The sequence below is a fragment of the Gadus macrocephalus genome, chromosome 12 (genome assembly GCF_031168955.1).
Source record: "Gadus macrocephalus chromosome 12, ASM3116895v1".
In the NCBI taxonomy this organism is placed as follows: domain Eukaryota; kingdom Metazoa; phylum Chordata; class Actinopteri; order Gadiformes; family Gadidae; genus Gadus; species Gadus macrocephalus.
In genome coordinates, this window is record NC_082393.1 from 25,569,478 (window position 1) to 25,594,477 (window position 25,000).

General features: G+C 48.5%; 2 protein-coding genes across 5 annotated transcripts; both read left to right on the forward strand.

Moving 5' to 3' along the window:
• The first annotated feature begins 3,881 nt into the window (after positions 1-3,881).
• tie1 (tyrosine kinase with immunoglobulin-like and EGF-like domains 1) lies at positions 3,882-19,180 on the forward strand. 4 transcript variants are annotated; one of them, XM_060066639.1, is made up of 24 exons: positions 3,882-4,195; positions 5,121-5,417; positions 5,835-5,945; positions 6,453-6,608; positions 7,344-7,475; positions 7,813-7,953; positions 8,357-8,485; positions 9,096-9,241; positions 9,659-9,803; positions 10,490-10,648; positions 11,333-11,473; positions 11,879-12,187; positions 12,972-13,262; positions 13,543-13,778; positions 13,888-14,034; positions 14,164-14,233; positions 14,422-14,532; positions 14,887-15,077; positions 15,323-15,436; positions 15,951-16,021; positions 17,234-17,274; positions 17,356-17,452; positions 17,662-17,761; positions 18,056-19,180. In XM_060066639.1, exons 1-24 carry the CDS (start codon positions 4,135-4,137, stop codon positions 18,125-18,127), a joined length of 3,468 nt encoding a protein of 1,155 aa, XP_059922622.1. In that variant the 5' UTR covers positions 3,882-4,134; the 3' UTR covers positions 18,128-19,180. The 4 variants fall into 4 exon arrangements, with proteins under 4 accessions (XP_059922622.1, XP_059922623.1, XP_059922624.1 ...); XM_060066640.1 differs by having other exon boundaries at positions 3,883-4,195; positions 14,164-14,227; XM_060066641.1 differs by having other exon boundaries at positions 3,883-4,195; positions 13,543-13,736.
• A 948-nt stretch (positions 19,181-20,128) lies between these two features.
• On the forward strand, positions 20,129-24,760 carry mpl (MPL proto-oncogene, thrombopoietin receptor). The gene is made up of 12 exons (XM_060066643.1): positions 20,129-20,344; positions 20,599-20,722; positions 20,971-21,140; positions 21,413-21,564; positions 21,734-21,893; positions 22,071-22,182; positions 22,341-22,501; positions 22,813-22,955; positions 23,062-23,221; positions 23,333-23,414; positions 23,587-23,674; positions 24,013-24,760. Exons 1-12 carry the CDS (start codon positions 20,233-20,235, stop codon positions 24,523-24,525), a joined length of 1,977 nt encoding a protein of 658 aa, XP_059922626.1. The 5' UTR covers positions 20,129-20,232; the 3' UTR covers positions 24,526-24,760.
• Positions 24,761-25,000: the final 240 nt, after the last annotated feature.

Genomic DNA, 25,000 nt, shown 5'->3' on the forward strand with positions numbered 1-25,000 from the left:
CATCTGTTTTTCTTCCTCTCTCTCTCTCTCTCTCTCTCTCTCTCTCTCTCTCTCTCTCTCTCTCTCTCTCTCTGGCTCTCTCTCTCTCGCTCTCTCTCTCTCTCTCTCTCTCTCTGGCTCTCTCTCTCTCTCTCTCTCTTTCTCTCTGTCTCTCTCTCTCTCTCTCTCTCTCTCTCTCTCTCTCTGTCGCACTCCCTCTGTCTCTGTCTCGTTTTCTCTCTCTCTTTCGCTCTCTCTCTCCATCTGAATGAATTACAGTTCTTCTCAATGGTTTAAACACGTTTTCTGAAACTATAGCTCAATTTCTCAAAACTCTAAACACAATCCTGAGAAGAGTTAATCATTTGTCAAAACTACACAAATTCTTCTCAAAACTATTGTTTTTTTCCACCAAACAGTAAACACAGCTATCAAATGAATATCTCTTAGAGAGCAACAATTAAACACTGGTGTGATCAATTCAAAAAACTTCCATCAAAATGCTATTTACATATGTTTTGCCTTTATTTGGCCATGTTACATATTCAAATGTAGAAAATTGTTTAGAAATAGCTTTCTTTTTTAAAGTTGCAAATAGGTGGTACATATAGTATAAAAACTGTTGCCATATTATAATACGATACTGTGAATATATCATATAAATATTGCATTGACACAATCAGAATAGGATACAATGCATATTTGTCCATCCAGTGAGCTCCAATGGGCTAAACTCACACTCCCAGCTTCCCAGAGTCATACTGTACACCTATAGTTGATGCTGCAACATTGTTCTGACAATACAACAATGATACCTATTTTGGTAAATTACAGTACAATACTGTAATTGCACTGATCAGTAAAATGAAGAACTCTACAGTTAGAAAATGTTTAGACTGTCTTTCGGGGATGTAATGATGAAATAACACTTCACACATGATTGAAGTGTTTTGCCAGTTGAGTTTGAACAGGTGAGAAGTGAGTTAGACTTATTGGTAATTAGTTGTTGCATTTTGAAGGCCAGTGTGATCCAGGTGAACCAAGTGTGCTAAAGGATGAGATTTGTGCTTAGAGTTTAGCAAAAATGTGAAAACAGTGGAATTGTGCTTAGAGTTTAACAGTCTGGAGTCTTGTTGATATGAGCTGTAAATCAGTTCCATTCAATCAAATCGTAACCCTTTACAAAAAGGGTTCATTAAATCACCGACCAGCTTTTCCTTCTGCTATGCTGTTGTAAGATGGCAGGGAAAAGGGAAAGGGGTAGAAGACCCAAACCTAAACATCCCATTCTCGTGTTCACAGAGAGTGATGTGATGGAGCAGGCCAGAACACACACCTAATGAGAGGCTAATGAGAGGTGGGGCTGGCTAATGAGAGGTGTTAATGACACCCCCCTGAACCCCCCCCCCCCCCCCCCCCCCCAGCAGGAAGTGTGCGTGTGGAATCCCGCCAGCTCGCCACACAATGAGAGGAAATGGGAACTTTAACACAAACTTTCTCACAAAGTCAGAGAGACCCCTTGTCTCCGAGCTGCAGTATCACTTCCAGCGGCTGGCAGGACATAAGCCCCCACCCCCCCCACCACCAGACCACCACCCCACCTCCTCCACAGCGATAGAAACACTTCAAACACAAAACCACAACACAACGTGGTCCACGCCTGCCACCGGGAGCACGCCACTGGGCGCTCTCTCCCTGATTCAGAGGCCGTTCAACCACCAGCTCCCGTGGAAGGGATTCTGAGCATGAGTAAAGTTGCTCTAGAACATTCTTAACAGGACGAGGAAGTGCCAGGCTTCCTTTAAACAATATGTATGCTGTGACTTTCTGAACCGGGAAACAGATTTCGGCTGGGAGGAAGTGTGATCCCACCACTTCTTCAAGATGGCGAAGTCGCCCAGCGTACCGTTCCCTCTGGGTGACTGTCTGTTCCCTCTGGGTGACTGTCTGTTCCCTCTGGGTGACTGTCTGTTCCCTCTGGGTGACTGTCTGTTCCCTCTGGGTGACTGTCTTTTCCCCTGCTCTGGGGCAGGGGCTCTGGGAGGTTCAGGAGGGTCCAGGCGGGGAGCCCTGTGTGTGTCTGTCTGCTGGGGCAAGCACAACCCCCAAACACAACCCAGAGCGCCACTGTCTCCTGAACGCTGCTCCTAGGAATGACCTCAAACAGCGTCTGGACACAATGGCCGAAGTCTGAGGAACACAGTTAGACCCCCGTCGACAGCTAGACCGGGGGTCTGGCTGTCGACGGGGGTCTAACCCAGCATACCCCCCCCCCACCCCCCTTCAACACACACACACACACACACACACACACACACACACAAACAGAAACACATATCCTCTTCTCTGTCTCTCATTTGCAGATATCCGTAAATGCACACACACTGATTTTAACACACACCTACAGAGAAACAAACACACACACACACACAATTCACTCTTGGCAGAGATTTGGAGGCAGTGTTTCAAAGCCAGTGTTGCAGAAGTCCAGTCACACAGCGCAGAGCTGGTTGTAAATGAGGCACCGGTGTGATTTCTGAAGTGTAACTGATACGCCTGTATGTTGCACACACTAAATACCCTTTAGATGTGGAATTATACTAGATTCAAAACCAATAGAAATGCTAGTAGACCTACTTATTGAAACACTAATGCTTCTTCTATTTGTCCGTTTTGTTTGCCAGATACCTTATGTTGACATTGTGTGTGTGTGTGTGTGTGTGTGTGTGTGTGTGTGTGTGTGTGCGCGCGCGTGTGTGTGGATCCACTTTGTGCTCAATGTGTTTCATTGTTCTCACTTGTATTTTTGTGTTTGTGAGCGTGTGCGGAGAGGGAAGTCTCTCACCTGCTATTGGCTGAACGCTGTCCGTATACGAGACCGCAGGCGCCAGACCGCTTTGTTTGGCTCGTGAAACATTGTGATCCGCAGTCATAACAATCGTTACCTTTCTTGTCTTTCTTATTAGTATTCACTCTGTCTTTGTCTCCCACTCACCCTCTGTTCTCTCTCACTCTTTTTGTTTCACTTTTTCAGATTGCTTATTTCTGAACTTCAACAACTTCTACATTTATTTGCAACGGAATGAAATGTTAAATAATTACATGAGATCTGTTCACACATGAGATATTAACAAAGAAAGACATGCAGGGAAAATTCGTTTTCTTAAAGGTTCCATTTACACAAAGAGACTTAAGAAAGCTCATGCCCTCAAAAACAGGAAATGTACAACAATAACAACTTGAGTCGGCTTGAAGTCAATGGTTTTTCGCTGCGAGGAAATGAAAGAAAAACATCCAATCAGCTATGGAAGCCCATTGCCCATACATTACAAAGATTTGAGTGGGAATGACTGAGAATTGATACCTAACAAGCATAATGTTCATTATTCCCTAAGGCTGACTGTACAACCGAGAGAAAGTCAGTCGGCCAGTGAAACAGCAGGGATAGTAACTCATAGATGGGAGAGAACAGAGCTGTTGCATTTGGCCCAACCTGATTGCAGCTGTTGTTGCATTCGGTTCGCTGTCCCAACTGCACCAAGGGCGGGAGTGAACTGCACTGCAATGTTGGCTTGAGAGGCCACTCGATGTTTTCAAATGCAACAATTAAATAAATTCAGACTACAATATCTACTATGAGCCTAAAGTGCAGCATTTGAACAGTGGCGAAATATTGCCTAGTGTGTCTGGTGTAACCTGCTAACCGAGTTTTTATTATTTATATAATTATAATATTTGTTTGTGCCATTATTATTATTCTTAATAACAATAATATTACAAATTTTTTGGATACATGGACTTAAATGCTGACATGGTCGTGTGTTGCCCAACGCCTCCTGTTTCTCGCATCGTTTGGGCTCCACGACCCTCGGCTCCCCGTGACGCGCTTCCTTCCTTCCCACCCAGAGACCAGGACTCGGTCCTGCTGCTCTCGGTTCAGTGAGGGAATGTGATAACACATTTAAGACTGACAAAAAAGGATCACTGAGCACATTTTATTCAAGACTTCGGTTTAATGGCTCACGGAATAATGCGTAAAAGCGCACGGTGACCCATCGGACACTAAGCACATTGGGCGGTTTGGAGGAATATATGACATGTTCAGCTTTGATTGAACGTTGGATTGTGATCCGAATTTGAAAGACACATTTCCTAATGAGGATTACAAACATGAGGATTGTGTGGGTGTACATATTCTACTCATTCAGTTTGTCAGGTGAGTGCAACTTAGGCTACTTGACGCATACAACGAGTCATGCATGCGCTTCTAAAATGTATTTAATGTGAGAAAAGGTGTGAGATTATCGCGAGTATTTTATACGTTAATTTACCACTTTCTCACATGTGATCTCTTAATTTAAGTACTTGATCCGTGTATGCTACTTTTGTATTCCAGTTTGGTGTGATCCAAAGTTAAGATAAGTAAGCTACCTTCTCCTAACCCTGAGGGGGAACAGAAGCGCATCTCTATTTCCTGCTATTGTTCCAGCAGTGAGGGTCGGGGTTAGAGTCTGGGCTCCAATGCCACAGCAGGAATGTTGTTCCAAATGGGACATTATTTGGCGTCGCTCATATAGCCTGTGAACAAAAATAATGTCTTTGTTGTAGGGTAATGCACATTTTCAGTGGTATTTACTGTTACAATGCTGTGTAATTTAATTAGATACATTCCTACAGAATCTATCTAGGATATATCTACAGTATCTATCGATCTATCTAGCTATCTCTCTCTATATATACATATATATATTAATAATATGATCTGAAATCCTGCTCAAATAAAGAATTCATGCACATGCGACCGACAGGCACGATAGATTCTGCGAAAAATGCAGGCGTAGTCAACACCAAAAGGATATTCTCCAAACGCATTTCAATCACTGCTAGCTGAGGGATGGCTGTGCCGTTTCCAACAAATGCCGCTCAAAGAAAAGCTCTTAAATCTTCCTCCAGCCCTCATGGTTGTGTTTGATCAGAATCACAGAACAATGCTCTCATCATATGGACAACACGTGGCCACCGGCACTGAGTGGCCAGATGGACCCTACAGTCCGCCTCAGATCTCTAGAGCTCCTCGCCCTCCCACTGTCACCGTCACTCGTCCGCAGGCCGGTGAAAGCATTGTTGTGTGTCCCGGGCAGACGGCGTGATGGACCTGACCATGATCTCCACGGCGGAGGTCACCGACTTCAGTCACTTCTCCTTCTCCTGCATCACCGGCGAGCGCAGCCCCGCAACCATCGGCCTGGACATCAAGCGGGAGAACAAGATCTTCATCGTCCCCATGCCGCCGCAGTTCAGGGTGCAGCGGACCCGACCCAAGGAGGTGGTGGCCACCCACTTCCACAGTCTCGGATACATTGGCATCTTCTACTGCGAGGCCACGCAGGAGCTCCGCCCCCACGAAAAGATCATCATGATCAACAACCCCGCCTCAGGTACTGCGAAGGGAGACCCCATCCCCAGACACTTCCCCCCCCATATCAGTCACCACATGTTGGTGATCATCAAATGGTCGTCTATCATTTGTGCATCATCAAAGCTGGCTCACGTTGTTTGGGTTTGGAAGAGCCAGTGATCCCAAAACCATTGTTGGTTTTAAACGTGGTTAGTTGTGTTGTATGATCCTCAACACAGTATTCTATCCATTTTATTAACGTTACTTAAATATTGATCCACAAATTGGCGTGATGTCTGGAAGCCACGACCAAGTGGCCCCGGCGGTGTGTGTGGGTGTGTGTGGGGTCTCTCTGGGCAGCGGGGACTGACCCTCTGTGTGTGTGTGTGTGTGTGTGTGTGTGTGTGTGTGTGTGTGTGTGTGTGTGTGTGTGTGGGGGCCTCTTGCCCCTGTCCAGCTGACATGGTCCCGGCTCACATGACGGTGACGGCTGACCTGGGGGAGACGGTCCACCTCAGCATGCGGCTGCTGGACACCCAGAAGAGAGACGTGACCTGGAAGTACAACGGTGAGGCCTGAGCGCCGGTCCTGGGGTCTCCCTCTGTTCAGTGCAGCCCTTCAGTCATGGGGGTCTGTGTGTGTCCGCCTGCAGGCAGTGTTGCCAATTGCCGACTTTTTCGTTAGATTTAGCAACATTTGGCCATTCCCGGCGACTGAAAAACGGATCTAGCGACTAGTGGCAAAAAAAAAAAAAGGGGGACTTTTTTCTTCTGTGTTATCCCACGTCTCCGCACTGCACACAGCTCTCTCTCTCTCTCTCTCTCTCTCTCTCTCTCTCTCTCTCTCTCTCTCTCTCGTTTGCTGCTTTCATGTTTCCCACAAGTTCCTCCTTGGAACTTGCCGCGCGCGCACACGCACGCACGCACGCACGCACGCACACACACACACACACACACACACACACACACACACACACACACACACACACACACACACACACACACACACACACACACACACACACACACACACACACACATACTCACATACTGGATGTGTGTGCGTCCGTCTGCAGGGAACTACCACTACATGACGCCGTCCAACGACCTGCTGAACAGCACGGCCGTGCTGGCGGTGGAGAGCGCCTCGCGGGCGCACCAGGGCGTCTACAGCGCCAGCTACGTGGGCGCCAGCCCGCTGCTCGGCTCCTGGATGAGGCTCATCGTACGCAGTGGGTTAAAACACTGGAGCGCGCACACACACACACACACACACACACACATGCATACATCGTACGCAGTGGGTTAAAACACTGGAGCGCGCACACACACACACACACACACTGTACAATTACAGTAAAGTACTGGCAGCAGTTTCGCAGTTTCGTCAGTAAGGTACTGTTTATTTACAGTAATATTACATGCAACATACAGCATGACACTGTAATATTACAGTAATCTACTGGCAGCAAAATGATAAGGCTTGGACCCGTGGACTCCTGGAGTCTTAGCTGTCATATGACTTAGTTTGAATAGATAGCATGATGTGAAATGAAAGTTTTCAAGCACGTTAGCAATCAGCTTCTACCGGAGATAAACCGGTAGATGTAGGAATATGTAGAAAGCACCTAGCCTCTAGCCATATAAATGGGGGTCACGGTCACCACTCACAAATGCCTGACATATACCAGTTGAGACTCCCACAATGTATTGTTTTTCACAGCATTCTACTGTAAAACCTAAATACAGTGGATTACCGTTAGAATTTTGCTGTAAATGTACGATAAAGTCTAACAGTGCATGTACACGTATGTGTGTGTGCGTGCGCGCGTGTCACCAGGAGAAACCCTCTCATTTTATTTGATTGCATCCAGGATGACTCAAGTACTTGAAGCACCTCTCTCCAGCCTCTCTACGGGAGCAGGAGACAGTAGCCACGCCCAACAGACTCTGATCTTGTTCTGCAGACTGTTCCAGTAAGAAGTGGGGGGAGAGCTGTCTGCAGGACTGTCCCGAGTGCCTCAACAGGGGGGTCTGCCACGACCGCGACGGGGACTGCCTCTGCCCCCCGGGCTTCATGGGAACCCGATGCGAGACAGGTTTGCCCTACACGATACGATGCATTGTTATCAATCCCCCGTAGGAGAAAGTAGTTTGTCGCAATAGCCGAGCAGCAGTGGAAAAACACAGGGTAAAAATAAATAAATAAAATACAATACAATAAGAATTCAAAGTACTAATACAAACAAAAGTAGACGCTAAGTAGCTAACTAACCCTAAATGCTAACCGAAAAAAATAAAATAATAATAATAATAATAAATGGGTTTATTAATTTGTGGGTTTGTGGGACATGTTCAGACACACGCACGCACGCACGCACACACACACACGTGTTTGTGACTGGGATGTTTTACATCGCGGTCGCCCCCCCCCAGCCTGCAGGGAGGGGATGTTCGGCCGCAGCTGCCAGGAGTCGTGTGGCTCTGGGAAGGACTGCAAGGGGCTGCGCTTCTGCCTCCCGGACCCCTACGGCTGCTCCTGCGCCAGCGGCTGGGCTGGCGTTCGCTGTGGGACATGTAAGAAGTCTTTTACACGGATAGCACTCAGAGTTATTTATTGCAACGAATAAAATGTATTCTTTTATTTTACGTATGCATAGTGTTCCCCTTGTTCTAAACCGTAGAGTTGTCGTGAAGAAACCCACAACAATATTCACTTTAAAATGTAGCTTTAACTTAATGTATTTGGATGGTTTACTTACAGAGAACATATATAGAACCCCTTTAGTTTCATGGGGGCCAGAGACCGTATTCAGCCGCACTGTGATGACACTGTCCTCTCTAAGCAGCCATCGTTTAACATGCTACATGGTTCAATGCCGTGTTTAGATAGTTTCTGACCCATTTCTTCTTGTGAAGGATGTGAGTTCCTGGTTAAGATGGCTACCGATCCGTTCATGTTCTCCCCGTTCGCCCCCAGCTTGCCCTGTGGATACGTACGGGCCCGACTGCCGGCTCACCTGCAGCTGTCTGAACGGCGGCTCGTGCAACCGCTTCAGTGGCTGCCACTGCCCCACGGGCTGGAGGGGACAGCACTGTGAGAAGTCAGGTAGGAGACCCCTCTCTCAGGTCGCTTCTTCTGCCTCTGCTCCCCTTCTGTCTGTTCATCCAACCCTGCATGGTGTCTTTCTCACCGGTATATTTGTAATGGTTTCAACCTCTGCCATCTGCTCTAACTGAGGGCTCTACTGTTATTCAGTTGAGGCCATCTTGTGTTCGGTTTATCTCAATCCTTAAAACAACAAATCCATAATAAAAGCCGGACCAGAGTTAAAACAGAGAAAAAGAACGCGTCTGCTCTCTGTTCATCTCTATGTCCTCCTCCTCCTACTCTTCTTCTCCTCTTCCTCCTCCTCCTCTTCTCCTCCTCTGTAATATATAAACATCTCCTCCTCCTCCTCCTCTCCTCCTCCTCGTCCTCCTCGTCCTCCTGCTCCTCCTCCTCTCCTCCTCTCCTCCTCGTCCTCCTCCTCCTGCTCCTCCTCCTCCTCCTCTCCTCCTGCTCCTCCTCCTCCTTCTCCTCCTCCCCCTCCTCCTCTCCTCCTCCTCCTCGTCCTCCTCCTCTCCTCCTCCTCCTCCTTCTGCTCCTCCTCCTCCTCCTCTCCTCCTCCTCTCCTCCTCCTCCTCGTCCTCCTCCTCTCCTCCTCCTCCTCCTCCAGATCGGGCGCCCCAGATCCTGGACATGCCCAGCACCATCGAGGGGAACCTGAACTCCAGCCCCCGGATCTCCTGCTCGGCCTCGGGGAACCCGCTGCCGAGCCACACCAGCATCGAGCTGCGCAAGCTGGACAGCAGCGTGCTGAAGGTCAGCACGCCGCCATGCCCACGCTGGACGTTAGTGTAGGAGGAGGAGGAGGAGGGGGAGGGGGAGGGGGAGGAGGAGGAGGAGCAGGAGGAGGAGGAGCAATTTTAACAATTGTTATCAAGATCTTTGCGTTTATTAGTTGGAAAACAAAAAAGTGGTTGGAGCCCAGTATGTTTCAATAATATTCTTTGACAAAAATGATTATTAATCTGTTCATAACAAGATCAAATTGAGCAATTTCATGCCACATGTTTTTCTAAGAGTCTTTCTTCCACATGTCATTTTTAGAAATGATAAATGATATCAATGTAAATCCTTCAAGCTGCGAACATAGTGCTGAGTGTGTGTGTGTGTGTGTGTGTGTGTGTGTGTGTGTGTGTGTGTGTGTGTGTGTGTGTGTGTGTGTGTGACCCCCAGGCCTCCCAGACCACCATGGACTCTGACAAGAGCACGGCCCAGTTTGAGATCCCCTCGCTGAAGGCTCTGGACGGGGGTCTGTGGGAGTGCAGGGTCTCCACCAACGGGGGCCAGGACTCACGCAAGTTCAACCTCATCGTCAGAGGTCAGAGTGCAGCCAGTGTGGGTGTGTGGGTGTGTGTGTGTGTGTGTGTGTGTGTGTGTGTGTGTGTGTGTGTGTGTGTGTGTGTGTGTGTGTGTGTGTGTGTGTGTGTGTGTCTGTGTTCGTGTGTCTGTGTTCGTGTGTCTATGTGTGTGTGTGTGTGTGTGTGTGTGTGTGTGTGTGTGTGTGTGAGAGTGTGTGTGTGTTTGTGTGTGTCTGTGTTTGTGTGTCTATGTGTGTGTATGTGTGTGTGTGTGTGTGTGTGTGTGTGTGTGTGTGTGTGAGCTTGTGTAAAAATGTACACAAATATGTATACTAAATGATATAAAAATTTGGCAAAGAGTTAACAACATTAAAAAGTAAAACTCCAGTTTAATTGAATCCTCTAAATGCATTGGATGTTTAGGGTGAAAGGATGGAGCTTAAGCTTGTCCTGATCATGTTCTTTTCAGCAGCCAAATATTAAAGGAATATGCCGCATATTCGCATCGCGGCTAAATCGTTTATAACGTGCGTGGAGACTTTGTAGTTAATCAGGAGGGACGTGAGAAAAGCATTTGGTTTTCGGTTTGGCTGAGGCGAGACGGGCGAGAGTCGCTCTCGTAGGCTGGTCTGACGCATCAGACCAGCCTACGACTCAAGACACCAGTCGTTCTCATGATCCGTTCTCCTCTCCCCCCCCTCCCCAGAGCCGCCCGTCCCCGCCACCCCCCCCAAGCTGCTGGAGAGGAAGAGCAAGCAGCTGCTGGTGATGCCCATGACCTCCCACCAAGGCCACGGGCCCATCCAGTCCACCAAGCTGCTCTACAAGCCCATGGACAACGGAGACTCCTGGTCCTCCATCATCGGTGAGCCTGTTGCACCTCTTACAGCAACGACTACTGATAAAATATTAAATATAAAATCACATAGAGGGTAAGAATATTAGTAATAAACAAGCTATTCACCGGTGCACGTCATGGCTCCTCTATGCCTCCTACAGGGGATATCTTTGTTCTTTAGTACTGGGTCTTTTTTCACTTATAGAGGTGCCCTCCATGTGCACGGCAAGTTTCAAGTCTATGCTACCTTCTGAAGTAAAAAAAGTTTGTATTGGCAAAACCGGTTGTAATTTTTTATTTTGAGGCGGTTGTTGGGTTGTTGTCACAGCTAAATGTAACTGATAAAGTAACTTGTAATCTAACTTAGTTACTTTTAAAATCAAGTAATCAGTAAAGTAACTAAGTTACTACTTTAAGGAGTAACTAGTAATCAGTAATCGGATTACTTTTTCAAGGTAACTGTGGCAACACTGGTTAGGGATTGTATAATATAAGCTAATTTGCATATCTAGAATTTGCCGTGACTCTGCTATTTTTTTATGTTGTAGGCAAGAATTCTAAACCTAAAAAATACAATACAGGGAAGGGCGGTTTGTGAGCAGCGTGTTCTCTCAAGCAGCGACTCATGTAGTTCCTCTCCTCTCAGTGTACGGCGGCCGAGAATGACTCATGTAGTGTGTATTAACCGCTACACACTGCACTTCCTCTCAGTGTACGGCGACCGCGGGCCCATCACCCTGATGAACCTGAAGCCGTCTACCCGCTACCAGGTCAGAGTTCAGCTGACCCGCCCGGGGGAGGGGGGCGAGGGCGCCCCCGGTCCCGAGGCCATCATGGAGACCGACTGTCCCGGTACGGAACACACACACTCACACTCACTCACACGCACTCACACTCACACTCACACTCGCACTCGCACACACACACACACACACACACACACGCACGCGCACACACACACACACACACACACACACACACACACTCACACTCACACTCACACTCGCACACGCACACGCACACACACACACACCAGTGGAAGGTCTACAAGTGTTGTGCGTTGCTGAGTCCACATTGATTCAACCGTCTGAAGCAGCTCACTAAGTAACTCAAGAGGTGACACACGTTATATCACGGCTGATATCGGATGGTCCTCATTAGCAAGATACTATTTCTTACTTGGGTAAGAGCCCAATAACATCATCTGCTCTGACCACCACCACGACACACCCTGACCGCGCCGCCCCGCCCCCACAGAGCCCACCGCGCGCCCCGAGATCGACATCAGCTCCATGGAGGGCCGCAACGCCACGGTGCGTTGGCGCCTCCCGCCGGGCAGCCCCGGCGCCACCGGGCCGGGCGAGGCCAGCGGGTTCCTGGTGCAGCTGTTCGGACCCGCGCCCTCCAGCACCAAGCTGTGGGAGGAGACCACGCTGCTCAACGTGCTGTCCACCAGGTTCCACAACCTGGAGTACCAGCGGGACTACGTCGCCGTGGTGCTGCTGGTCAACTGCGGCAGCCAGGGCCCGGCCTCCAAGCCCTACACCTTCCGCCTCAACAGCCAGGGTAACCAGCGCCTCGGGGGGGGCCTCTGGGGGCCTCTAGGGGCGGGGGGGTCAAGGGTCAGGCAGGAGGGTCTTGTTTGGCGCGCGTCAGCTCTGTGGCGATATGGAAACGTACCTGCTGTCCTACTTCCTGTCGTCCCATTCATTGTGGAAGCTTTGTTGTTGTTGTCGTTGTTGTTGAATACCGTGAGACCATTGAAGGGGTGAGTGTGTGCAGACTGAGGAGGTAGAGCTGGGCCCAATCCCATTTCTACCCCTTACCCCTTCCCCTTACCCCTCCCCACTTCCCTTTACCCCTTCCCCTTACCCCTTCAAAAAAAGGGGGAGGGGTAAGGGGTAGTAATGGGATTGGTCCCTGGTTCCTGGATGCTGTGCCCTCCCCTAGGGTGAGGCAGTAGGTTAGCTTTGAGACGACAGTAGCTCAGGAAGTAGAGCAGGTTGACTGGTAACCGGAAGGTTGTTAGTTCGGCTCCTCCTAGCCGAGTGTCGAGGTGTCCCTGAGCGAGACGCCTCACCCCGACTGCTCCTGACGAGCCGGCTGTCGCCCTGCGTGGTCGACACCGCCGTCGGTGGGTGGATGTGTGAATGATTGGTTGTCGGTCGCTTTGGATAAAAGCGACAGCAAAATCCCCCAAAATGTCGGTATAAATGAGTGACTGACGGGCCGACCAGCCCATCTCTGTGCCTCCCATTCCCGCCCGGCGCGTTCATCTCTCGACCAAACACCCACAGATGTTTTGCGTGTTGTCGGGCGAGGCCGTGACCGTGCCGCCCGTGTCCCCCAGGCCCGTCGTCCCCGCGCAGCGTGCAGGCGGTCTCCCTGTCGGCGTCGGCCGTGGCGGTGCGCTGGCAGGCCCCCGAGGACCCCAACGGGGGCATCATCAAGTACGTGATCGAGTACCAGCCGGTGGGGCAGGGCGCCCCCCACCCCTGGGTGGACACCGACGACGGCAACAAGACGGCGAAGGAGGTGACGGCGCTGAACGGCAGCACGCTGTACCAGTTCAGAGTGCGGGCGTTCTCCAAGGTCCCCGGGGAGTGGAGCAAGTTCGTCCAGGCCGCCACCATGGTGGACGGTGAGGCAGGGGGCGGGGTTATTGATGCTATCATTGACTTACTTATGGCTGAGGGGGACAGATGCAGGGCACATCGACAAACTGAGAACAGACATCCAATGCAAGTGTCACCTAAAGCTTGACCAAGCTTTGGGTGGAAATGGGATTATCTCCAATCTATTCCAGGTTGCTCACATTTGGCCCGGAGCAGGATGGGCCAGAGAGCTCCCTGTTGCGCTCAATGGAACGCAACGTCCCTCCCTCACTCTCTCCCCGCCCCCCCCCCCCCCCCCCCCCCCAGGCTTCCAGAGCTTCACCCCCACCACCCAGGGCGTGGGGATCCGGCCAGGCGGCGAGGGCTACCAGCTGCTGGTGGCGGTGGTGGGCTCGGTCACGGTCACCTGCGTCACCATCCTCCTCGCCCTCCTGGCCCTCTTCTGCATCCGCAAGACGCTGCAGAACCGCCGACGCACCTTCACCTACCAGTCGGGATCGGTGAGGACCCCCCCACTCAGCCCCCGGAGACAGACATACACCGTAATCTACGACGGGTTTTCATGACTAGTGGCGACGGGGGATTCATCTTTGAGTCGAGCCGTGTTCTTTCTGTCGGAGATGAATCGTTTCCTGTGTCCTCATCCTCCAGGGCGAGGAGACCATCCTGCAGTTCAACTCCGGGACCCTGACGCTGACCCGGAGACCCAAGCCCACGCTGGAGCCCCTCACCTACCCCATCCTGGACTGGGACGACATCAAGTTTGAGGACGTCATCGGCGAGGGAAACTTCGGCCAGGTCTGTTTCTTCATTCCTCCGTCTCCCCGCGCGGGGGGGGGGGGGCGGGGAATCCTACTTGAGTCCATTGTTCTAGTTTTATGACGGGATCGAATCGTTGGACTGACAACGTTGTTTTTCCACATCTAGGTCATCAAGGCCATGATTAAGAAGGACGGCAACAAAATGAGCGCCGCGATCAAGATGCTCAAAGGTAAAGGTAATTTATAAAAATGTATGCATCATTAATCCACACACAAACCTTTGATAGAACACAAGTGACCCACACACACATCCCACAACAGAACTGATCCGATATGTAAAATCCCATCCACTCCCTACTCTAACATTTCAGGAGAAAGCCTTTTCCGGTGACTCACTCTGTTTTGTGTGTGTTGCTTCCTGCAGAGTTCGCCTCGGAGAACGACCACCGAGACTTCGCCGGGGAGCTGGAGGTGCTGTGCAAACTGGGCCAGCATCCCAACATCATCAACCTGATCGGAGCCTGCGAGAACCGAGGTGAGCAGGCGCCCCCTAGTGGCCCTTCTGTATCGGTACACGTGCTCCTGTGAACGTCAAATCCCTGCTGATAGGACATCCTAGATGCATAGAAGATGGGCATTGGAAAAAAAGAACAACATTTACGGTTAGGGTTACAACGATATCTCAGGAGAGGCACTTATAACACTCAATGTGGATGCGTAGAATAACACACATTCACCATCCACTTAAAATCTGCTGACTGGTCGTTTAGTTTGTTATAAACAACAGTTATTGACAATGGTGGCCATACCATATTCCTTGTATCACATCTGTATCAGAACTACATTGAACTCCATCTCCCTCCCCTCCCCTCCGTCCGTCCGCCCTCAGGCTACCTGTACATCGCCATAGAGTACGCTCCCTACGGGAACCTGCTGGACTTCCTGAGGAAGAGCCGGGTGCTGGAGACGGACCCGGCCTTCGCCAAGGAGCACGGCACCGCCTCCACCCTCACCTCCCAGCAGCTGCTGCAGTTCTCCGTCGACGTGGCGACCGGGATGCACTACCTGAGTGACAAGCAGGTAGCAGAACAAACTAACTATAATAATATTAATACGACACAGCACATCAATAGTGTGGCTTGCTTTGCAAACAAACTAATTATAATGATATTAATAAGACACGGCGTATCAATAGTGTGGCTTGCATTGCAACGACATTAATCATAAAAATAAGACACAAAGTACAAAGTAGCGTTGATCCATGATTCATGTATTGACTCTTTAGCCATCTCCGTTCTCTTCCATTTTCTTCCTCTTCTCTGCAGTTCATCCACAGAGATCTGGCCGCCCGGAACGTTCTGGTGGGAGACAACCTGGTGGCGAAGATCGCAGACTTCGGTCTGTCCAGAGGAGAGGAGGTCTACGTGAAGAAGACGATGGTATGTGGCGGAGAGTTGATGAAGACGATGTACAAAGCAACCAACAGGCCTGGCACAGCTCCGAAGAGAACAGTTCTGGGCCATTGCTGCTTTATGTACTTTATGTACATGGTCGCCCTTTATCAAGCTGAAAAGGACATGACTATCACCTCAGGAGCAATGAGTAACTCACACATGGAGAGGGGGGTTATGGCTGTGAGAATAGTGGTGGGGGCAATGTATAGATTTTAATTTATTTTATTTAAATGATAGGTCCCGTATTATCTACTTAAATGTCATGTTTATAACAATCTTATATCTATATATCTCTTGTGTTTGTATTGATGGGAGCCGAGACCACAACAAGAGGGGAACAGTGTCTCAATTGTGTGACAGCAAGACAATTAGAAATGAGTCTTTATAACCCAGCGTCTACAACAAACATAATATTAGAAACAACACATCTATCTCCCATAATAACGCAGAGCGAGTTGCTTGTGGCGTCTTGTGTGACCGTCTCGATGTGCGCCCACAGGGTAGGCTGCCGGTGCGCTGGATGGCCATCGAGTCCCTGAACTACAGCGTGTACACCACCAAGAGCGACGTGTGAGTACCCCGAGGTCAAAGGTCGCCCGCCCCAAACGATGGGACGCCCCTCCCCCCTCATCCCGACCGCACAGCCGAGGGAATAGGAAATCGAACCGTCTGTTTGTAAAATAGGAAGTGGTGTGTTACAACAGACGACTGCTAGTCATGCGGAGAACGTCCCGGACCATGACGCAGTCAATTGATTTCCCACGCACAACCTCATGGTTACTGGCCAAAAGGTTCACTCTGGTCCCTCCTTCTTATTGTTTTGGTGTCGTTTGCACAACCGCCGCCGTAAGTCTCCAACAAGCAGGTCTATAAAATTTCACAAGAAGTTTCAAAATCGTCTCATACACAAAGATATACCACACACAAACACTCACACACACACACACACACACACACACACACACACACACACACACACGCACAACATCCTTCCATCAGTGTGTGTCAGCGGTGAGGTAGATACGGTCGTGCTGGGGACTGATAAGCAGGCAGGAAGTGTGGAGATACAAGTTAGCAGTCAGACACATTGACCTGTCAAACCACGTACTATTTATACATACTACTGCAACTTAAACCGAGCCCTACAGTACAGTTAGAGAAAGATAAGAGAGAGAGAGAGAGAGAGAGAGAGAGAGAGAGAGAGAGAGAGAGAGAGAGAGAGAGAGAGAGAGAGAGAGAGAGTGAGAGAGAGTGAGAGAGAGCGAGAGTGTGTTTGTGAGGGATAGAGAGAGAGAGAGAGAGGGAGAGAGAGAGCGAGAGTGTGTAATTGTTTGTGAGGGATAGAGAGTTACTTAAGAAAAGGAAAGAGTGTGACTAAAGACAGAAACATTGAAAAGCTTGATACCTGATTTGATTGTGACCCCTCCCATGATGTATCAGAGACAGATTGGTTGGGTGATCACCTTTTCAGCGATCAACATCCTCCCTTCTGCTGCATCAGGCCAACATTTTGCTTTATTATTTCCTGCAAATTAAAAAGCGGTTGCAATTACAGTTGAACATCAAACATTCAGTAGGTCATATGCAATTTGTTTCATATCAATTCCTAAATGTAGCCTACATTGCGTTTACATGAACACACAGAGTTCCGATATAGTCGAAATTTCACATTTTATAAATCAACTATTAAGTCAACACAAAGTGAGTTAGTTTCTTGAACTCAGAGAGCTCAGTATCTCTGTGTGCTTAATGACGAAGCTGCTCTCCTCCTCCCAAACACAGGTGGTCGTTCGGAGTGCTTCTGTGGGAAATAGTTAGCCTAGGTGAGTAAGATCCAGATTCCTATGTTCTCTAACTGTGACGATGCAGTGTGATTATGATACTGATGACGGTGCCTGTGTCAGGTGGGACTCCGTACTGCGGGATGACGTGCGCGGAGCTCTACGAGAAGCTGCCCCAGGGCTACAGGATGGAGCAACCCCGCAACTGTGACGACGAAGTGTGGGTGTTCAATCTCCGTTATCGTCTCACCAAAACCTTTACAAGGACACCCCTCATCATGTTATGACTATATTAAAGTTCAAAGTTCAAAGCCATCTTTATTGTTATTTCCAAAATATGTGCAAGACAAATGGAGGAATCGAAACTGCGTTTGTCTCTGACCCCCGGTGCAATAAGTGCTTTATGATATGATATTCTCTTTCCCCCAGATATGAGCTGATGCGGCAGTGCTGGAGGGACCGGCCGTACGAGAGACCCCCCTTCTCCCAGATCTCAGTCCAGCTCAACAGGATGCAGGAGGCCAGGAAGGTGAGAGGCGCAAGACTGCTGCCTTGTTGTTCTGTAGTGGAAGGAAAACAACACCTTCTGTGGTTCTGAATGGTGCTATTCTGTCTTGATGTGCGGCTTTTACAATTCTGGTTTCACTCAAAAGACTACACGAGTACAAAAACCTATTTGACCTTCTGCTCATCCATTACGGAATGATACAGTATCTGATCTCTCTTTACATGATGGTTGAAACCTCCCGTAATCGATCCCACTCTACGGTAAAGTAACGTATGTCCACTGTTCGGTTCTTCCTACCACTGAACCGTCTTCCAGGCCTACGTCAACATGGCTCTCTTCGAGAACTTCACCTACGCCGGGATCGACGCGACGGCCGAAGAGGCCTGACGACCAGCGCACCCACGCCCTGGTGCGCCCCACTCCCCCCGTAGGAAGCACCGAGGCTGGGCACCGCGCTACGGCCGCCCCCCTGCCGCCCCCCGCAGACCCAGGAGCAGCGGAAGGAGCAAGGCCCCTCTCGGGTCCAACACCACCTGCCTATAGCAGGGGGCTGGGGGAGACTCTTTGTGGAGCTGTGGAACCACTGGGCTGGGAATGACCACCGGACCGATAAGGCACGCAGGCACCCGGGGGATCGAGGTTGAAGACAACCCCTTACCCCTCCCCCCTTGGGGGGAGGGGTAAGGGGAAGGGGTAAGGGGTAGAAATGGGATTGGGCCAAGAGAGAGAACCGTTCTAGCGCTGGCTGAGTAGCGACTCTCTGAGCTGTCACTTTGGTTTTGCTGGTGGAACAAGTGCGGCTAAAAGCGTCAAAGTTATCTCCAGCATCAGTCTGCGAGCAGAGGGGGGGATGTGGTCCACGGGGACCACAGAACTATGGACTATCTTCTCTTCATCTGCACCAGCAGACCAAGGACAATGATAATGTATATAAATATATATATACAGTATATATATACACAAAGAATAGACAAGATAGGTGTTCTCAAAGACATGAAACCTCAACATTTGCCTCAAGTGTTCAGATCTAAACAGAACCCCTAAAGCACACTGGATGTCAACCGTTAAATATTGTGTTTGTGCCTTCTAGACTGCATATCACTGCCATGTGAATGTACTACTACTACTACTACTACTGCATACTATATATTTTGGGCTCTCCTTTAAGTAGCCTCTCTTCCAATTGTACCCATGAATACTACAATTCACTTTTTCTAGAGACTATGTGAAGTATATCTGATATGATGTTTTATATGTGATGTACCGTTTGTACATTTTGCTGACTGTATTGTTTTTAATACTATTGTTATATATTGTACTGTATTATTTGTTATAACTTCCGGCCCAGGGATTGCAGATGTAAAGTATCTGTGTAGCTAACTCTCGTTGGGCATAGCCCCTGTTAAATATACCAATAAAATAAACTACTGTAGTCCTACAGCTTGAGGCTTATGAATCCCATGCAGCCTTCATAATAGTGTGTCACTACTATACCACTACTCTGTATAAAGACAACACACAGAAATACATGTATGAATCTATTGCAACATGGTTGGACCATTGTTTCTGCAGATATTTGTGAGGCATGTCTTTAGGCTGATGCAAGCTGGCTAGAAATGATAAAAGTGAACCACAGAGCAGGCTTAAGGAGGGTTTGTTTGTGTGTGCAACTGTGCATGGAGGGTGATGAGTTGGGTAAGTGGGGCAGAGGAGTCTGGTGGTAAACATGGTCTTCCTGGCTGCACCAAGGAGATCTGTCATCGGGTTTCCTCCAGAAAGCCACAACCGGTAGAGAGCTGTCTGTCAAACAGGGCCCCTCTGGGCCAGCTTCCTGATGACTGACCCACAAACACACACTCAATCTAGTACTACGTTTGATTACAGTAGGTCTAGGAACATACAATTATGATGATCAGCCATTGATAACCCTAACAAATAAAATAAAAACGATGGCGATCAAAAATTTGTGCAGGATATAAAGTTGTAGGATTGCCATAGAGCCACCTGTTGGCCAACTAACCTTGGAGTCAAATTGCTTGCATAAAAATTGAAGGAAGGACAAAGTGACACAGATTTTTGTCTGATTTGGTGTTTGACCACAACTTACTAATTTAAGAAGGGTTTCATGGTACATTTCTATGTATGTTTAATTTCTGTAGCATTTAGCAAGAAGTTTAATTTCTCTTACATTTATCATCTGGAATGGGAGACTCACTGCTGGAAAATAACAATCCTAACCCAAAAGGAAGTCAAAGCCTTCCTGTCAATTCTCTCTCTCTCACTCTTTCTGGGGCAAAAAAAACAAACTTGTAACATATGAAGAACTTCCCGTGAAACCACAAAATACTCCCCACCCCCCTTCTCTCAATCATACCCCCCCCCTCTCTCTTCTTTCCCACTCGACAACAACAATCCATTTCAGACACAACCGTTCCTCCGATATAGCTCCACATCAGTACCCATGGCTGTGGCACCTAGAGGGTCTTAAGGCCATGGATCTGGTCCTACTGGGGGGACTCTTTCTGGCCGCTGTGTGGATGCAGCTTGGCTGTATGGCTGATGGACATGGCAGGCGTGGATCTACCACACACCTGCCCATGAAAGGTGAGGTTTTTTTTTTATTGCTATTGTTTGACGACACGAGACTTCAAAACTCTCATTTAAATTAAGAGAAGTTAAGTGTATAATTTATGCCACTAATTCAAACATGAGCAAAAGAGATTTGTCCGTTTTTCTGGGACAGAGGAAGGCGTGAGTTGGTATGAAGTACTCGGACGGCAGAACCATCTGACAAGGAGATGAGAGAAAACTAGAAGCCAACAAATCAATGAGTTCTATCTTTGTTGTTTTCTGAGCAGATGTTTTGCTGTTGAAGGATGAGGCAGACCCCAAGTGTTTCAGCAGAACAGAATACGATCTCACCTGCTTCTTTGAAACTCCAGACAACAAGACCTATGACTTCTTCTACAAGACTGATGACGGGTAGGTTGTTGTTTTTACAATGTGCATTGTTTATGGACGTTCTCCATTCAATCATGGGTCTTTTATAGTCCAAAGTCATTTTGGGTAGATTAAGACAAACCTGCTTATTCTTTTACGAATGCATTAAAGGAAGTTTAAATTAATTGAATGCAAATGAATAATTATTAAGACCGTTCTCAATCTTATTGAATATACTGATGACATAGAGACTACCCAGACACTGCCAGTGACCTTGTCTGTCTGTCCAGGGAGAAGAGATGTGATCTGAGGCTGCAGCGGGCCGAAGACGGCTCCGTCCTCCACGTCTGTCTCTTCCCTCCTGACGATACTTATCTGTTCGTCCTCACACACCTCCGGGTGACGGAGGCCGGGACCAACCGCACCCTGTACACCCGCAGTGTCAGCGTGGAGGACCAGGGTGAGGAGAAGCTCTCCCCCTGGGTCACACACACACACACACACACACACACACGGACGGACGGACGGACACAACACCCCCCCCCAACACACACACAGAAAGACACACACGCATACATACATACATACATACATACATACATACATACATACATACATACATACATACATACATACACTCCTTTCTTCCTTCCTTACATGTATGCATGCATAAAGAATATTAACTTTAGCTTCTATTCAATAGCGTATCATATGATTTGTTTTCATTTTTAGTTCTCCTAGATCCGCCTACAAATATGTCCCATTGCCATACTGGCTTGCCAGGCCAGCTGCAGCTAACATGGCAAGTGGACAAAGCGTGGGAAAGCAAGGTGCATTATGGGATACGGTATTCATCCAACAGGTTGGGAGAAAAAAACAAAGAGGTACATCTGACCGATCATTTCAATTAATGCCACGCAATATCTATACTTTAGTTGATTTGATTGCAATTCAATTGACAACTTAAAATTTGCAAAGATTCAAGTGAACAACTGGTATATCAACTCTTCTTAAGTCATGAGGATCTAAATATACTTTTTGTGATTTCTCCAGGGAGACAGGGACCAGCTCGAGACCCTGACGTCACTGGTGCCAGGGGAGGTGCTCCAGTTCCAGATCAGAATAAATGTTATTAAATATGGTCTGGACGAAACCAGAGGACACTGGAGCCACTGGTCCAAACCGGTGGCAGCGATGGTACCCCAAAGCGCAGGTGTGAGTGGGAGACGGAAATAACTCATTTGTTCTCTGTATGTGTGTGTATGATTGAGATTAAGAAAGAGAGAGCGAAAAGACAACAAGATGATATTCTGTTTAGGTAGTCACCTTAAAACCTTACAGAACAAATTAGGTAATGACTGCAGTCATTCTCCCTTCCGTCTCTCTTCAGTTGACATCTCACTTGAGTGCTACACATCTGACCTGCACAACGTCACCTGCCAGTGGGACGAGAACATCTACAAGGACGCCACCTACAAGCTGTTCTACAGACACAGTCCACGGTACAATCAAACGCTCTGCACAAATTTGAACACCGCAGTATTATATACCGACTACTGCACTTCTCAGATCAGATAACTTGAATTTTCTGTGCCATATGTTAAAGCTTCACCACTTCCTGACGGTTCTGTCATTTCTTTCCAAATGGTTTCTTGAATAGTAAGTCACTGGGTTGGACAGAGTGCCTGAAGAACCGGAGTGATCAGTGCCGTTTCCATGGAGACGAGACCCAGTTGTTCCGGGTCAAACTGGGAGCAAGTGGCAGGCCGGCTCCCCTGGGACGAACCTTCTACTCTGATGCCTTCTACCTCAACGGCAGCAGTGAGTCTTCTCGCTTTAACAATTGTTGGCTCTTACGTGGAAAAGCTACTCTTTTTAAAACAGAAAAGAATGGACAACAACAAAACTGCACAGCACAAAATAATTGCGATGATAAAATCATTCAATGCAATACAATGCAATGCAATTGTATTGATATGTATATTGCTGTATTGTTGAAAATATGGAATTGTGAATTAAAATCAGTAAAATTGCCATGTCTTTGTAAAGGCAAAATTGCAATCAGATTAATACGGCGTAAATCTTGGAGCATGTGCAGATGTGTGTCCTTATACTGTAGATTCATGTTTCAGTCAAAACAGCCCCACCAGGGCAGCTGGAGGGGAGGATGGATGGCGGGACGCTGTGTCTGTCCTGGGCAGCTCCCCTCCCAGCTCTCTCTGCCCACCTGCTGTACCAGGTCCACTACCACACCAGGGAGGGCGGACCCTGGCTGGTGAGACGTCACCGCACGCCGCACGCCTCCACAACACTCAACACTTTTAGGGGTTCAAACCTTAAAATGTCCAAAGCTCACGCTTCTCAAACCCCCATCTCCTCAGACGGTGTCGTCGAAAGGTCCGGAGACAAGGACATGTCTGGAGGGTTTGACAGGAAGTCAGTACAGTGTGCAGGTCAGAGCCAAGCCCAATGGGACTTATTTCTCCGGTCAATGGAGCGACTGGTCGCTCAAACTCTCCGGATCCACCCCCCCCGACATGGGTGCGTCTTTAGAAATGACATCCAACTATATCTTATATCTTTGACATTTTTTGGTAGACTGTGGTGATCTCCATCTCTAACGACTATGATCCATATCTGTATCATGTGCAGGGGCTATCCTCATCTCTGGCATCCCTCTCCTGATGCTGGTGCTGGCCATCGTCTTAATTTCTCTGATTTCTCGGTATCTCAGGTAGGGTCTGCGGCCTGTGTGTTCATCTAGCTAGCAAGTGTGGGGAAGCTGATTTCATTCATTTGTTTTAAATACAAAATAAATTGTAAGATCTTTGTATTAGTGCTCAAGTCTATTCAATGCACCATTTCAGCGTAATCAACGTTCATTATACATTTTTTTTCCTGTTCAGTAAGTTTAAAAAACTACTGTGGCCACCGATTCCAAACCTTGATAAAGTGTTGCAAGGCTTCCTGGCAGAAATCAACGGGCAGACATGGGTAAGAGGCTTTCATATCTGTAACAGTGCACTAGTGTGTCATTTTCCCAACCTTTAAGGCCTGCGATCTCCAGAAATGTGAACATGTGACAACAGGAAGGTCTCACAAGGCAACTGTGACAGAATATGATTGAGACCATCCTTGCATCTGCTCCCTCCTCTTTTTAACCCCTTTATCGTGAGTGGTGGGTAGTAGTTTGCGGAATCATTTGGTCTGTAACTCATAGACCATTACAAGGATCAAACCATCCTTCATCGGGTCCCTCTATAGGTCCCAGAGTCCGAGGTTGTGAGACTGTAGCAGATAAGGCTCAACTACTGTACCTTCTTGTGCTACAGGATCCTCCATTCGCATCAAAGCAGTGCTTGGAGGAGAACCTTGCGTCCGTTGTGGAGATCATGTACCCGGAGGACGCGGCGGCGGGGTTAGAGAAGCCCCCCAACGAGAACGCCCCGCTAGTGATCCCAGAGGGGTGGCTCTCCGTCGGCGAGCAGGGCGACCGGAGCTCCGACGGGACCCTGGAGGTCAGCCCGGACTATGTGACACTGAGCACTATGGATGCGGCCCCCAGCCGTCAGCAAAGGAATGAGTACATTTACGAACACGTTGCTGAGTGCCGGGGACTTGCCCGCGGGCCGAGGGTGGGCTGCGTGCAGCCAGCTGCATCGACCCCCGAACGCTCCTCCACCAGAGCTTCGTGCCCTAGCGGCATGGACATTCTGAACCGCTCCTACCTGCTCCCAGCAGAGGGCAGCAGAGGGCTGGAGCCGGGGCCCGCTGCTGCCCCTGGAGGCTCAGACAAGCGGTACACCAACATGGACGCTCCAACATATCCCGACACCGTGGCGTGACATCAGGGGGGCGGTTGTGTGTCAATCAAAACACAGCACGGTCATATTTACCTTCTGATATAATAAACGAAGAACATCTGGCTGTGGATATACTGTATAAAGCAGTGTTCTCTATCTATTTCGTATTTGCTAGCCTCTGTTTACCATCTTTTGCAGAAGATACATTATTTGGCTTGCTATTGGTCGATAGAGAAGTTGATGTTCTCAAAGTACAATAGAGTGGCGAAGTCACGCCCCTTCCGGTAGGGCTCATGGGACCTATGAGATCGAAAAATATGAATGGGTGTCAATGGAGAGAAAATTATTATTTTCTGGTCCCACTCTTTATATGCCCTGGATTACACATATGTTGTTTGTGGATTTAAAGGATCATTTTTCATGCAAAGAGTTCGACCGTTTATTGTGCAATTGTTCAGATAAAGGCTGTAGAGAAAACACAACGAGAAAGACTACACGGCTCGTATGTGACGTCACG